General features: G+C 42.7%; 1 protein-coding gene across 4 annotated transcripts in view; it reads right to left on the bottom strand.

Moving 5' to 3' along the window:
• Positions 1-15,681, bottom strand: part of LOC139818162 (bicaudal D-related protein homolog) — a 30,512-nt gene that overhangs the window by 8,916 nt on the left and 5,915 nt on the right. For all 4 annotated transcript variants that reach the window (XM_071786733.1, XM_071786732.1, XM_071786731.1 and 1 more), the window contains exon 3: positions 14,635-15,161. In XM_071786733.1, coding sequence (XP_071642834.1) covers positions 14,635-14,877 — 243 coding nt within the window. In that variant the 5' untranslated portion in view covers positions 14,878-15,161. The remainder of the gene's footprint in view (positions 1-14,634; positions 15,162-15,681) is intronic.

Below are 15,681 nucleotides of genomic sequence, written 5' to 3'. Positions count from 1 at the left end.
TAAAATATTTTCTATTAAGTTTGAAATAGCTGCGCGACCGTACTTTATTTATGAATTATTTATCACATGTATCGGTCATCATTTTCTCACAACCCCTATTTTAAATTTCAACAAATTGATCATTGAGTCTCACCGATAGACAGCACATCCGAAGCGCCGCCGGGATTTTTCGTACGTTGGCATGCCATCCCGGAGGATGGGTCGCGGCGACCGTGGGAAGAAAGAAGTTTCGCGGATAATCGCGAAATTAATCACCATTATATTCACCGGGCAGCGTTGCGGCCGGTCAGGCCAGGCCGACCGGCGCGCAAGCATTATTGCGTCGCACTTCGTTCACTTTCCCTCGAAGAAAACGATAATGCCGAACGCGTGCAATCGGACGGAGCGGCGTAGAAGGCGAAGGTAGGGAGGTCCGTAATCGCGAGGCAATGGCCTGTGACGAGTCCGGCGGTGATCGCGAGCTGGCGCAACCGGGTCCATCCGTTACGTGGTGGAACGAACGTATATCCAGCAAAAACCTAACGCGGGGCGGAACGATCGGAATAAGATCGTCTCTCGTAAAGAAACCGCATCGATTCTGAGCGATATTTCGAAAAAAAGAAGAGAAAGGAGATCCGAAATTTTTTAGATGATTTTTAATAATGCAACGATACAGAAAATACAGAAAATGATGTAAGTTCTCCAGCTTGGCTTCTTGGCAAAAAATTCGTCCCGTCACCTTCTCAATTCTCAATTCAATTTTGACAATTCAATTCTTAAAACAAATCTCGTGTCGTAAATCCATTCGAGATCGCCATCGTAACTCCGCTTTGAATTTTTTTCATTTCTCTGCACTCCTTCGCCAGCCTGATCGGATTATTAAATCGATCAGTGAAAGTGGATGTGTGTAATTGGCACAATCGCGCAAAGCCGCAATCGGCGGATGAATCCGTATGCGCGAACGAGAGTGAAGAAATCAGCGACAATCGCGCGCGGTTAAAAGGTTGCGTAATTTTTCACGCGGCACGTTTATCGGCCGTGACGACGCAAAGGAGCGAGTTAATTGGATCGGTGCACCCAGCTAAATCGATTCCATTATCGCGTGCGTGGGAGAAAATTCCCCGTCGGCTATTCTTTGCCGAGGAAGCGGCTGTTACGAAGCGCCGTCGAATTTATTATTCATCTCTTTCGATCTACCAGGGAAAAGCCGCCGCTAATTATATTCGCGAGGAACGCGGCGGACGACGCGATGGTGAATGCACGCGAGGGTTATTGGTTATTGCTGCCTATAGTGATCTAATTAAGCGTCCTACTTCATTTTGACCAAAGGCTGCAAAACCGAATGAATTCTAAGGACTATTGTTGAAATATTTTATTCTTGATGCGGTATAAAATATTAAAAATTGGAGATTGATTCATATTTTAACGAGAGAGAAAATTGATTTTCCCATTACTAACGTGCCAGTGGAAAATATTTAATTTAAATGTGTGTATTAAACTAATTTCACTTATTACACCTTTCACTAATTTAATTCTATTTAATTTTATCCGTTATTTTCCAGTCTCTGATAAATCAAGAATGGTTTATTATTTTCTTCGTATATTTTTATAAGATAAAAATACAGTTCTCTTATATGTTACACGTGGACATTGATTTATGCTTTCTCGAAACAGAATAATATTAATTATCGCGATGGTTGTTTTGCACAATTAAATATCTTGTCACGCATGTGTTGTTTTACGCAAATGTAAAAGCAATTCCGGGGTCCGCTACCCGTTCGACTGCGGAAAACGGTTCGACCAAAAACCTATGCGAGATACCTATATTATCCAATGTTTGGCGAACCGTGATAAAGTCTCTCACGGAGTCCGTGCCGGACTCGCGTTACGCAATTTTACTTAACGAGTGGCGAAAATGCTGATTAAGTAGCGGTTCTTACGACACTCTCGTTAATAAAGGCACGCCAACATTCGGCCGCGGAAGTTATAAAAAAAAAGGCGAGCTGTACACGGCGATCGGACGGAAATGCAAGGCGCAATCATCATCGTAACGAGTCGTGAAGCCGGTTTTTTCTCCTAGATCTTCCGCCGGCCGTATGCACGAACATACGGCCGTAATTAAAACGCGGTTTGATGATACACGCTAATTACGATAAAGCCACGGCTGTCAGGTGTGAAGTGTTTGGGAATACCTTGTCGTGATAACCAGCAACGTGACTAAAAAAAAAAGACGCGGCAGCGAGAACAAGCGATTCGTGACGGGCAATTATACGATTCAATCTCGCAAATTAGCAATTTTCGATAATTATATACATTATATACGTAAATATATTAAACGTTCTTTGCGATATCGAGAGTCCAGTTAACGAAGTCCGACTTACAATTCCTTATCCGTTTCTAGATCGCAACTAACTGCAATATAATGCGGTTAGTTACAGTTAGCGTTAATCAACGGTAAAGCAATCGACTGTAAAGCTTTCGCGTGGAGCGTTCGTTGGAATATCTCCGTGGTAATTACAATACGAATATCGCTGTTATCAACGAGCGTACGCGTACGTGACTTAGCTGTTAATTAATAACAGCTAAATCCGCGAGGAGTATTTCTGTCGGGCCAAATAACGAAATAAGATAAAGAAAGGTAATTAGTCTCTATACTGCGCAGATTTTTAACGATTTTTCGTTCCGCAAGACAGCAACGTAGAACGTATTACACGGCGACGCAGCCAATTAGCACCGATGCGATGAATAATTCTGACAAGTGATACGGTTAAAGACGCTAAAAGTATAACGATTAAGACATTAATCATGCAGTCGTGAAACTGTACCTTGAGTAATTATGTAAAAAAATGCGACAGATCGTTAGCGGCTATTTGATTAAAGATATTAACACGGAGTGGGTTACGCGAGTGCCCGGGATGTAAAGCGTTAATTAATTTAATCAGTCCGCCGGTAAACACGGTCATTATTATGAGTTTGCAAAAGTGACGCGTGACTCACCGCGAGTCACGGTTAAATCGCCGCGTTGACCAACGAAATTCGCGCGCGGTTTGCACTTTCGTAAGTATCTCAAGGCTATTCTCCTCTCCAAGCCGTCGGAAATTTTGTACACTTCAACAAGAGATAAAAGCCTTATCTTATCGGGCCGATCTGAGCAAATCGCCAACATCTGTTCGATAGCGGGGAAACTTTCGCGCGAATTCGACGGCCGAGATCTCTCGAATGTGCAATCACGCGATCGCGTATAAGAAACGTCCGGCACCAAATGGAAATATTCAAGTGTCGTGGAAGAAAAATTGTACCTTTACCTTCTTTCTCGTACATTTTTAAGCTCGACCGTCCCGCTTTCTGTTTGCTACGTTTTAAAATCGAACGGCAGAACAGATGGCGGCGACGATTTCGCAGTAAAGTAGGAAATTCCTGGCCTAGAACAGTCCAGTTTTATATAAACGGGTTAACAGCTGTTGCGTTACGTCGTCACGAATGCAACGACGGCGATAAAAATGCGCGATTCCGCCGCGGTATTCCGCATTTTACGGGTTAAATTTTCATCTGTTGCGAAAGCGGCTGACGGTTCCTCGACGCGCTGGCTGCTGGCGTCGAATATCGTTCATTAGCACGTCATCCCCGTATGTATTTTGATCGCCGCGACGCGCTCGCGTTACTCAACGAGACCATGCGAGCTGAAACTCTCTGCCGGCATATGATATTTAATTAAACGACGATCTACGTTAATGAGGCACTCAGAGACGCAATAATATAATATTACGAGCGATAACCCGGCGTGTAATTTGCCAGCCGCGCATTGTCGGGTGCGCGCATATGCATTTTTCTCATCGCGCGACTTACTTTCCGCGCGCGCGTGGAATAATATATTACTCAAGCGCGGGAGACAGCGGGAGAAAAATCGGGTCAGTCGTGCCGCGGAAAATCGAGGGAATTGCAAACGGAAGAGAGTCTGGTTAGTCCTCCGCCATTGTCCCAGTCGCGGGCAAAAATATATACATACATCGTCATCCATTCTCAAGCGGTAAACCGCGGAGTCGCGCGGAGAATGAGATGAAATATCGTATGTCAAACCGCAAACGCGACACTGCTCGGTGTAGAAACCGAAACGCCAGCTTTCCCGAGGGTGGAAAGAAAGAAGGCTATTTTTCGGGAAACCGACCGGTAACGCAAGACCTGAGCCGCGCCGCGCGTAATTAAGCCTTATAAATGATCTTCCTATTAAGATAAGATCCATTCAAAACAGAGAGAACCCCGGAGAGAAATAAGATACGGTTCCAGAGATAGAGATATACCACTGCTCTCCAATTACACGGAGGTATGTTTAATGCAATTCCCTTCTAATATATTCGGTATTAAGTAACCCCAAGTAAGTCGCGTCGAAAGGCAAAACTCATCGAGGCAACACAACGCTTGTATCTCTCAACGGTTGGCCTCGCCGTCCGTAATCGAGAGAAATAAAGACGGCGAGACGCGGTGAGACAACGGCGATGTAACCGGCTATTGTGGGTGCGCGTGCACGCGCGGTCGGGAACTCCGTTATTCTTTCCCTCGCTCGCGGAGACACGTCGCGACGAGATGCAATTGCGAACAATGAGGAGTATCGCTCGCAGCTCCCGTAACGGCGCGTCGCGCGCGGATTTCTAATCTCGGCTGATCTCCAGCTTTGTCGTTCTGTTTCTCGCGCACCTTACGACAACGGTGCCTAGCGTCGCGACGCCGATTCCTATTTCACCTGCGCGCGAGGGTTTCCATCGCTCACGACATCCCGCCCTTTTCGTGTTTCGGCTCCGACAGACGAAGGAAACGGTAACGATCGCGTGAACTTCAGATCGGTGTTTAACAGTACGGAAACGGAGTTCTTCGCCGACAAAGTTCCTCCACGGCGCGTTCCGGTGTTTTGCATTGAGGAAAAGCGAGCCTGAGAAGGCAGCGAGAGGGGGGGGATAACAATCGCTCTAATCGCCGCTTAACGGTACCCAAGTGTTAACCTTCCGATTACGGGCCAGAGGCGATTATATATTACGCGTCTGTTTCCTGAAGTGATAGCTATTTGCATTAGAACCGTGGCCGCTCGAGTTGCTTAACGAGTTAATCTCACCTTATCTTATTTTTAAAGCGCGAGAGGAAGCGGGAAATCGTAGATTCTCGGTGAACGAAAAGCCATATATCTTGATTTCGGGATTTGAACTTTCTACGATTCGGGGAACGATCACACGGCAATTAAGTACCGGCGTTTGAGATAATTTCTTTGACCGAGTGCCCCGGGGGATACGTTAAACGCGCGAGTAGCTATTAGAAACCTCGACACATTAGAAACAATCGTGACATTCTGGTGCCGCATTGTTTGCGGTCGGATGGTTGTCGATTGGACGCAACACTTGAAAAGTCAGGAAAAATCACCCTTTACGAGGATGTTGATACTGTTAAATATTATAAAAGATGAAATTTAAATCAATTCCTTAAGTTAAATAACAATTTTTTATTTTTAACTACCATGTGTGTCGAAATTTATTATTTTAATACAAAACAGTATTATTTTAATACAAAACAGTATTATTTTAACTTCATTGATTTAGTTAAATTAACGAGATATTGAGTAGAAAAAGTGATGATGACCTATATGATTAAAAATTACTCAAATTTAGTCTATAATTTGACTACGAATTTAACAGTGTATGACATGAAGCTTTTTTTAATTGCACTTTCTTCCAACATTTAATTTCTTCTCATAGCTTCCAAATATAAAATTGTATAAAAATGTCATTTATTTTACACTTGAGGATTAAGGTGCATGAGAAAGGGGTGAAGTGACTTTTTTCTGACAATGAGTTGGCCTCTCATTTTGTTAATACTAACGAAGAGCGATTTATTCCGCCTTTCTAATCCTACTTTGAAGAAAAAAATAGGAGACACAAAGCAAGATAAGTATAACAATTCTCCGCTATTGTGTCGACGCCGAATAAAACGTGGAAAAAGTAGTCTCGCCGCGCGCAACCGTACGAGACAATCGCGCAACACAGCCGACGACTTTGTAAACGCGAACCCATTGTACGGTCACGCGGCTAAACAAGAACGCAGGGGAGAGTAAAGAGGGTAGAACGTTTCTCGAGGGGTTTTCGGCCTAACGGTCTACTTTTTTCGAGGCCTTCCGGTACGCTTCGCGCGCGGTCCCGCTCGTCGTTTTCCGACCGCCGGCCGCGCCGCGCCGCACCGCCTCTGGCTTCTTCATTCGCGCTTCTGCAATTAGCCCTGCGTGGCTGCGGACTATTATTGCATACCGATACGGACCGCAGTGCTCGCTTCACGGCCTGGAACCCGGCCTGAAGAACGAACTGGGTCAGGGTGCTTCGGGAAAGAAATCTAGACGATAACGGTTTCCCGACGCGGAATGGAGCAATCTTATGCCGCGAAACTCCCATACGTTTCTACATTTCTCCCGATTTTCTAACAATTTTTGCGTGTTAAATTCATACAGGATATACATAACAACTAGATATACGTTACGCGAAAGCTAAGAAATTGAGAAGAAGCTGAATATCGCGTGAAATCGAAATTAAATCGCAAATATCTCGTTGCTAATGTCTAATGTCCTATCATTCGCAGTCGACTTTCGTTGCGCCGCGGAGGAAAGGAGAAAGACAGGATATCGTTTCCTGACACAAAGAGAAATCCTCGAACTTCGTGACCGAACGAATTTCCTTTTCGCAGGCGCTCATGCGAGGCACGAAAGGCCACGGCGGAAGTGTAACGGCTAATAGATAACGACTCGAGAGCTAGCCCGCCCGAGAGCAGGATTATAAAAAAAGCGACTTTTCCTCGTCGGAAAAAGTCACGGACAAAAAGTTTTCCACGCTTCCCTTCGGGGCATCGCGTCGATGCATTATCTCGCAAGGCCCATCATAGCGCCCATAGTCGGCTGGTCGCGAAGCGGCTCGCGCGCGCTTTTTTTCTTCGCTCTGATGCGAGAAATCGTTTTACTCGTTATGGCATATCTGGGAAAGCTCCGGGACGCGTATAATACTCGTGCAGGATAGGCCGAACGTGACTTCATTTACATCACATTCCGTTTTCTCTCTCCGCTCGAGACCACCGGCCAGAACCATTGTGTGCTCTTTCGTTGCATAACGAATTCTGCCACCGTTCATTGGAAACAACCTGCTAACAACCTCCGTTAAAAATTTATATTGTTAAGAAACCAGAAGAGAGGCCTCGGATTTGAAGAAAGCCGAACTTCAGAAGGCTTTGGCTCGATCTTGAGCTGTATTAGTGTCGTTAAAGAAAAAGGGAAATTCGATTAATTTCTCGAAAAAGGAAAAAGGTAACTTCTTCGATGATGATTAAAAATTGAAACCCAGCTTCTGACAAACCATCGACATCAGAAAGGTGATTGATAAAACTAACTAAACTGATGAGAAGAGTCATGTACCATTTCGCAAAATTCGCAATAGTTTGTTGATGAGCGAATGAGCGCACACTGCAAATCCAAGTGTGTTATTTTTGCACGCATAAACGTCTAAGAAATGACACATTCGACTGAAGCTCTTTTCACATGTTTCTTTTTACATGACGTGATTTAAAACAGCAAAAAATGTGTAAGAAGCTTCAACTAAAATAACACATTTGGATTTGCAGCCTCTTCTTACCCTAACAATAAGTATTTCCGCGCATCCGTCTAGACGACGCACACTATATCGATTCCCAATCGCAACATCATACTTTGAACATTTTTTTAGGAGCGGCATCTTGACATTCTCTTACGAATGACTCGCTAAACGTGATGTAAGGCATTATTTTCGTGTCGCGTACGATTAATGAGTCGCCAACGAAAGGCACTCACCGTGTTTTGTAGACAAACAGAAATCATTCGTTTTGCGTAAATCGCGCAATCGTATACGTTAATTTCTCGATTTTGTGACTCGAAACAGGAAGTTTCAAAATAGCGTAAAGTACGCGAGATTTACTTGATTCGGTCAACGCGAATTTTGATTCGCTAAAAAAGAGTATACTATAGTATCTAGCCGGGCGTTATTTAACACGTTTAATCGTATTCAATTAAAAGTTTGTTAATAATTGCATTTAAAATATTATTCAGGTAAGAATTTAAAACTTGTCATAGATTGCATGCATGACGTATTTATTTATTTTGATTGAGATTTTGGATAATAATTGATACCTGCAGAGAGATAAAAAAAATATTCATAATTTGAAAAAATCTTTAGTTTCAACGTGGAAATCTTGAAATGAGATTATATCGCGTTAAACTTGGTTGAAGAAAACTTGGTTGAATGAAGTCATTATATAGTTCAACCAAGAAAAAATGTTGAAATAAAAAGTTGAAATTCTTATAAGATATAGATTGCTTCGTATATAAGCAAAATCACTATAATTTTCTTATAAAAATTTCAACTTTTTATTTCAACATTTTTTTCTTGGTTAAACTATATGTATAATGACTTCAATCAAGTTTTCTTCGTTCAACGCAATATAATCTCATTTCAAGATTTCCACGTTAAAATTAAAGATTATATTTTCAATCAAGAATATTCTTTTTCTCTGTGCATTCATCGAAAAATATCAAACAATCAAGACAAAGCACTTCAGAAAAATTATAGATAATCTGCCGTTCTGAAGATACCTCATCAATGTAATGCTAATCTTTTTTTCTCTCGCCCTCGAATTCAAGCGCGGGACAAGCCAATGTCGACCGTGACAGTCTAATTAAGTGTTCCGCGCTTAATTAGCACGCTTGCATCTCTCGAGGTTAATGGGTGATCTCGATTTTTGCCGCGGACGAGCCGCCGATTCCCAGGTCGACGCGGTGCAGAGAGGCGTGCGAAACTTCGGCGGCTTTCTCAAAGCGCGAAGAAGCGCCGCAGCCTCTCCTGAGCGCCGCGTTTGCACGCTTGCATATACAAGACCCGCGTTTTAACGCCTTGCGGCGCGAATCGGTTGCCGAGCAGTCCGCTTTCAGACGACCAATTATACAATCGCGAGCGCACACCACCCGACTCGGCTCGGCTTTCGTTACGACTCGCGATCGCGACCCATTTCTTTTCTCGCCTCGCAAAAGCACGCGCGTAAAGATGAAAGTGTAATTTTGATGAATTTTGATCGCCAGCTTAGACTGAGACTCTCGAAGGTTTTGCTCGGTGATAGATGACGACCGCAAATGAGCTACGGTCTGTCCGCGCGGTAATTATCGCGATCGTAAATCAAGTGATAGGAAAGCGGTAATACGCAGCTCTCTAAGTTTCCCTTTGAATATAAGTACGATTTCAAGCAAATTTAACAAAACAAATTGATTTTTCTCCAGTCTGAAACATTTAATGAGGATTTATTAAATATTTTCGTTCCAGTCGGATTTTTATTGAATAAATATAATTATATTATATAATATAATTAGACATTTATATGTATGTAAATAATAATAATTATATATATATAGGATTAGGAAAGTGTCGCTAATTAAATCAGTCGCACATTTATCAACGAAGATGTCAAATCCGGGGCGACAATTGCTAACGATTCTACGCGAAGAAAATTCGTGCATGATCGATGTTTCGCGTGCGACTCATTAATTATACACGCTCATAATTTACCGTCCGGCGTAACTGAATATCGAGTCGAAATGGTTAGGAACCGATCGGTAGAGGAAACGTGTACGTTCCATCGATGATTCGCGATGCTTTCAACCGATTCGAGTTGTATAAGGGACTGCGATTATTCCGATATACAAGCGTGGCGAGCTTAATTAAAGACGAAACCGGAAGCATTAGATGGTCCCGCCTGCGGCGCTCGGTCTGGAACGTGCTATCGCCTTCACGCTTAATATTTTACGCACGCAACGTGCGTTCAAATGGTGATCGCGAGTAAACACGCTCGTGCATAGACGAGGCGTCATAGATAACGGCGTGACGTCAAGCAGGTGCACGCGCACATTAAATTTGCGTAGTGACGCAATTAAAAGCGTTACTCATAGCGGTCGATGCGATTAAATATTCGCAAACATTGGCGAGAAGAGAAAGGAAAAATAGAGATAAATGTCGTTCGAAAAGCGAGAGAACGATTGTACTAATAACGCAAATACGAAAGCGCGGATTTTTATTTGCAAATCTATTAACATGTGTAGAACATCTGAATAGATCTCGGAGATACAAGAGACGAGAAGCTAGAGAATTTTCCGATAATCTCTTCCCTTTATATAAGTTACAACCGCACGAGTGTTCGAAGAAATTTGTCCTCTCGCCGGAAAGGATAATTATATCCGGAAGTAAGAAGGGAGTCACGTATACTGTCATTTCAGTCATTTGGATGAAGGTAGCTATCTTCTCGGCTGCACAGTTCTCGCGGGGACACTATTGTGAGCATCGCGGGCTTTTTCTCCATTCCTCCTTCTCTGTATACTGTTATTATTATATTAAAGGATGAAATTTAAACCAATACCTTAAGTTAAATAACATTTTGTTAACTTTAACTACCATGTGTGTCAAAATTTATTATTTTAACTTTATTAGTTTAGTTAAATTAACGACGTATTGAGTTGGAGCAGTGGCGAACTATATATAGGAATGGTTAAATTAAAATACTCAAATTCAGTATAATTAACACTACGAATTTAACAGTGTGATGGCCATGCGTCCTGTGTCCTACATTCTCGTTTTAACATTTAAATGTGGATCAAAGATTGTATCTCCGCTGGTTGCTCCTTACATCTTATTATCATACCATTTCTTACGGTACATCTTACATTTCTAATGCGTTTTACTTACGTGTATCTACTATGTTTTCATTTAAATATTCAACTAATACTAACTATTAATATTTAACATTTAACTCCAGAGAGACTGGATTAAAGGCTCGTGCCTTTTCGTTTGCCACATCGTGTCTCACAATTAGTGCATCAGTAGCTGTGCTCGCTGTAACGGGTAATTGTCCAGATCCGATTTAAAGGGTACGGGTAGGCGCGGGCCTTCCGCACGGAGGTCAAAAATAAGGCGACAGGCAGAACGCGGAAAGATAGGGGATACGTGGGTAGGCAGGCGCAGGCAGAGCGTAGTGCCGGGCATTGTCTCCGGGGCCATTCGTTGTTGCTTAAGTGGCTTGTTTCCACGCTTTCGTGGCTCCCCGCGATCGTCGGTAGGGAATCGCGTTGTCCGTGTACGAAACGCTGGGTGCCGCGCCGCGCCGCCCCGCACCACGAAACCGCGCTTATTATTATTAAGACGCGCGATTGCGCCAACCGGTCTTGAATTAAATAACATGGCACCGGCGTGGAGCAAGTACGAAAATGCAACAACACGGACAAAAGGAGGAAAGTTCAATTAGGTAAACAGCATTAGTTGCCGAGCGACCGAGCTGCCGTAATCTACGCTAAGTCTGTCGCAATTTATGAGAGAAGCATAATGATAAAAAGTTTGGTAATATCACAGATAATGTTAATCCTTTGGACCAACGGATTAACACCACATATATATCACAGAATGTTGCATTTTATCATCTTAATTACAAAAAACATGGCCGTGTATGGCAGTCCTCATCTGCTGATATAGTAATTAGCAATAATTACTACATCAGTAGACGAGGACTGCCACACACGGCCATGTTTTTTGTAATTAAGATGATAAAATGCTTCATTCAAGGCCAGCAATGGCCTTAAAGGTTATATCACAGATAATGTTAATCCTTTGGACCAACGGCTTAACGTCTCTTTCCGAAAGACGGAGCCCAGTTTTGTGATCCGCACAAGAGGCCTATCTTGCACAGAGGGCGCAGCTTTCGGAAAATAAATTCCATGTTCTAGTGGACTCGAACCTGGTTCTTCAGATTACGAGTCTGGCACTCTACCACTAGACCACACTGCCGCCTCCAGCGGACCCGCAGATCCGACGTTTCTTGTTTGAACAGGCTCCCGGAATTCAACGCGCACTGTTAAATTCGTATAGTGTCAAATTATACTCAATTTTCGTCTTTTTCTGTTCCTACTCAATATATATATATATATATATGTCGTTGATTTAACTAAAACAATATTAATTAAACTAAATCAATGGAGTTAAAATGATAAATTTTGACGCACATGGTAGTTAAAAATAACAAATTGTTATTCAACTCAAGGTATTGGTTTAAATTTAATCCTTTAATATTTAACAGTGTGCTCTCGTTCGTCGAAAACCATCGAGACGCGGGCAGGATCTCGATTGTGCCTACGAATCGTCGTTGTAAGAGAAAGAAAAGGTCACTTGAAATGCAAACTTGTGTGTCTCGTGGCCCGATTCCGACGAAATCCGCGGAGAAACCGTACGTTTCTATATCGATGACCTTTATTCACTGTATTTTCTTCTTTTCTTTCCTTCGTTCCTCGCGATTCGCTCTTCGCGGAGGGGAGAATAGCCGTCGCAAGAAAGCATACGCGCAACGCGATAATAATACTCGGCGGTAAATGAACAGCCTGGTATTTGAGGCGGACGCGAGTAACCCTAACCGTCTCGCTTGGCCCGTCCCGATGGCTCCACGAATGCCGGCGTGTCTCTCGGAAAGGCATAAAAGAGAGAGGAAACGAAACATTTAAGGTAATCACATGCAAACAGCCGTAAAATAAAGGCAATTATATAAATGAGAGAAATTGCGTTTATTCTAGCGACGAGTGGTGGCACATTAGGAGAACAAGAAAGCGAGCGTTATATGGTAAGACATGTTGGCGGAAATGTCCCAAACTTGACAGTTTCTGAGCAATTAATTAAATTAATTTAGAGCTTCGACCGGACACTAATATATATCTTATGCAAAATGTTTCGGTTTTAATATACTAGCAAATAATATTAATTCGGGAACGGGCGCTTGGGGTGATTTTTACACCCCAATATCGAAAAGATGAAGCTCACCTCACAATAATTTTTTTGGTTTCTAATTACTTTCTTCAAACAATGTTGAGTAAATCTATTGTCCTCGAATATTAATAAATTATAGAATAATAAAAAAATATGCAATTTGTAATTAATAATGACTTTTAATTGTGTAAAAATTATCCCAGGTGATCATTTATGCAAAAAAATCAGGCGCCCATTCCCACGTTAACAATTCGTAACTTTCTTATCGAATTGATACGAGAGTCTTTTCGATGTGTTTAGTTTCCGAAATTCGCGCTGGTTGCATATCTTGTCACGTGTCTGTCCCTTGTTTCTCGAACATACGTGACGAGGCGCAGCATGTATTTTCAATCTTTCCGGCATCGAGTTCCGCGTTATTTATCGTCTTATGTAATCGGCGTGCGCTGCATGCTCGCGTAGGTACATCACGGCAGCAAATTTTCCGCAGCCGGCCGGCGCGGCGGCGGCATAACGTTGGAAAGCGACTGTGTGTCCGTTAAACACGAAGGTGAAAATTTCCGGCCGGTTGACGTTAGAAATGTCTTTGACTTTGCGATTGTCCGCCGTCGCTTCTCGAGCCTTCTCGGTTGCACCGCATTGTTGAAAAAAAGTAAATGCCCGGAAAAACCTTCGTTCAATATATTTGCGGATTGCTGCATTTACTTCAGCGACACGAGTGTGACTGGTAGTTCACGATAATGCAGTCCAATTTCCATCGCGTTCAACGACGCGTTAAATGACATGATCCGTGCCTTCGATTACGATCGACCGACAGATTTGCAATTTAGCTCTTACAAAACGACACGTGCGACATTTTTGTTGTTGAAAGAATTCCAGGAGAAATATATTTCGCTGATGCCACAGGATATATATCTACTTTAAATAGATAGAGATTTGTTTTATCTTCTCCTTATCTTCGTACAATTAACAGTTTTATCGATCAGATAAGACGACACGCTGCAGTAGTGATAAAGCACGGCGATGTAAATGGCTCGCGGCGTCCCTAATCGCCGCCGCGGTGGACAGATTCTCAAGGAGTTGCTTGTTTATGCGGTCGGTGAGTCACTTCAGGTTTCCTCGTCTATTTCGTCATAAAACTAGCAGCAATGTAATAAGATTTAAAATCGAAGGAAGGAGGATTAACGTTCGCGAAAGTGGAGCACGAGCTGGTTGCAACGCCGTAGCTTTGCAGCGCCGTTGCGCACGTGCAACGAACGGATTGCATTATGTACATGCGAAACAGAGCAGACTCACGGCGTAGTTTTTCCATTAAAAAATATTGTTTTTTTCCACCGGTGCCTTCCTCGTACGAGCAGGTTGCAATCCCGCGCAGGCGTGTCGAAAGTAAAACTCACCTCGTTAAATCGGATAATCGCGCGATGCACTCCGCTTTTAATTAATTTTTTATCTAATAAACGCCGAGCAAAAGATTATATAAGCGTTATCTCTTAACTGCAAGCGTGGACGATAAATTGCTCTCGTATATAGTTATATATATTTCGCACTTAAGAGAAAACGCGCTGAATTATTTATTTTTTCATAAATCTCTCTTTTATCTAGCAACATCTCACATAAATGAGTGATTTTTACTTCGGTATTTTTTTTATTAATATTTTATCATTTATCAGTTTATATTTAACGATTGAAGGAAGAATGATTATTTCCTACATTTATATTTGGAGCGTTCTACATGTAGATTATTCTTCTTCTTGGACTAATGGATTCGAATGTGTCAGGTAAACAAAACTTTTTTAAGCGATATGTAAATTGTACATGTACTCACTTCCAATTTAGCGGAGTACTCCTCGGCCAAGGTTTCAGCCTGCTTCGTCAACTCCTGATTCCTCTCGAGTAGAGCCTTGCCGAGTTCGGCGGCCAGGACGAGGTCCCTCTCGCGTTGCTTCAGCAACTCGGCGGGGTCCTGCACCACGTCCTCGTGGTCCAGCGAGTGCCTCCTCGCCTGGAGATCCGAGATCATGTCCTCGAGGGCGTACGGCTCCGTCTGACAGTCTTTCTTCGGCAGCATCGCGAATTATTGGCGCTCCTTCCACGGCACGGCACGGCGAAACGTCACTTCTGCACCGATTCGCGCGGCACGAACTCGCGATTCTCGATCGATGTGCGGCACGAAAGGGGGAGAGGAAACACCGCGTCAGGTGAACACTTGGGCAACAACACGTCAGATGTATTCGACACGGACGCGGACACACGGTGTGATAATGCCAGTGACGTCGTCACGATCGGCTCTCCTTCGTGGACGTCGCGCGGACGTGCGTGGGCAGCGTCAAATTACCGGGCGCCATTGATTAGCTGAAATCAATTAATTCCAGATTTTTCACTCTTATTACGTTTGACAAACGAAAGCGCCGCCACCGCGCCGTGCATCAGGCGATGCGATATTAGAACTGAGCGAAATTAAACGAACTAAACCTAACGAACCCGAGTTCCTGAGGAACTGAGTTTAACTTTGTAGAATATATGTTTTTATTCTAATGTAGCATTTATAAGATAAGATAAGATTATAACATGTATTATATCTAAATAAATTATTAAAGAAATGTATAAAACGTTCAGTTATATAATATATATTTTTCAACATTGTGTGCATATAATTTTCTGCTCCCAATTTATTATTATACTGTTGTAAAATCATTATTTTTATTTTTTATTCAATATTGATTTGATTAAAGCGTCGTCGTATGATGAAGAAACAATTTCCATCAGGCAAGTATTGGCATATTATCACGTTAATGATAAAGAGACTACAGAAATGAAATGCATACATCGCTAAAACAATAAGATATCCTTTCACTGTAATCAAGTATCCGTA

The sequence above is a fragment of the Temnothorax longispinosus genome, chromosome 8 (assembly GCF_030848805.1).
Source record: "Temnothorax longispinosus isolate EJ_2023e chromosome 8, Tlon_JGU_v1, whole genome shotgun sequence".
Lineage (NCBI taxonomy): Eukaryota > Metazoa > Arthropoda > Insecta > Hymenoptera > Formicidae > Temnothorax > Temnothorax longispinosus.
The sequence above is the reverse complement of the archived record's forward strand: the minus strand, read 5'-3'. Positions and strand labels throughout refer to the sequence as shown.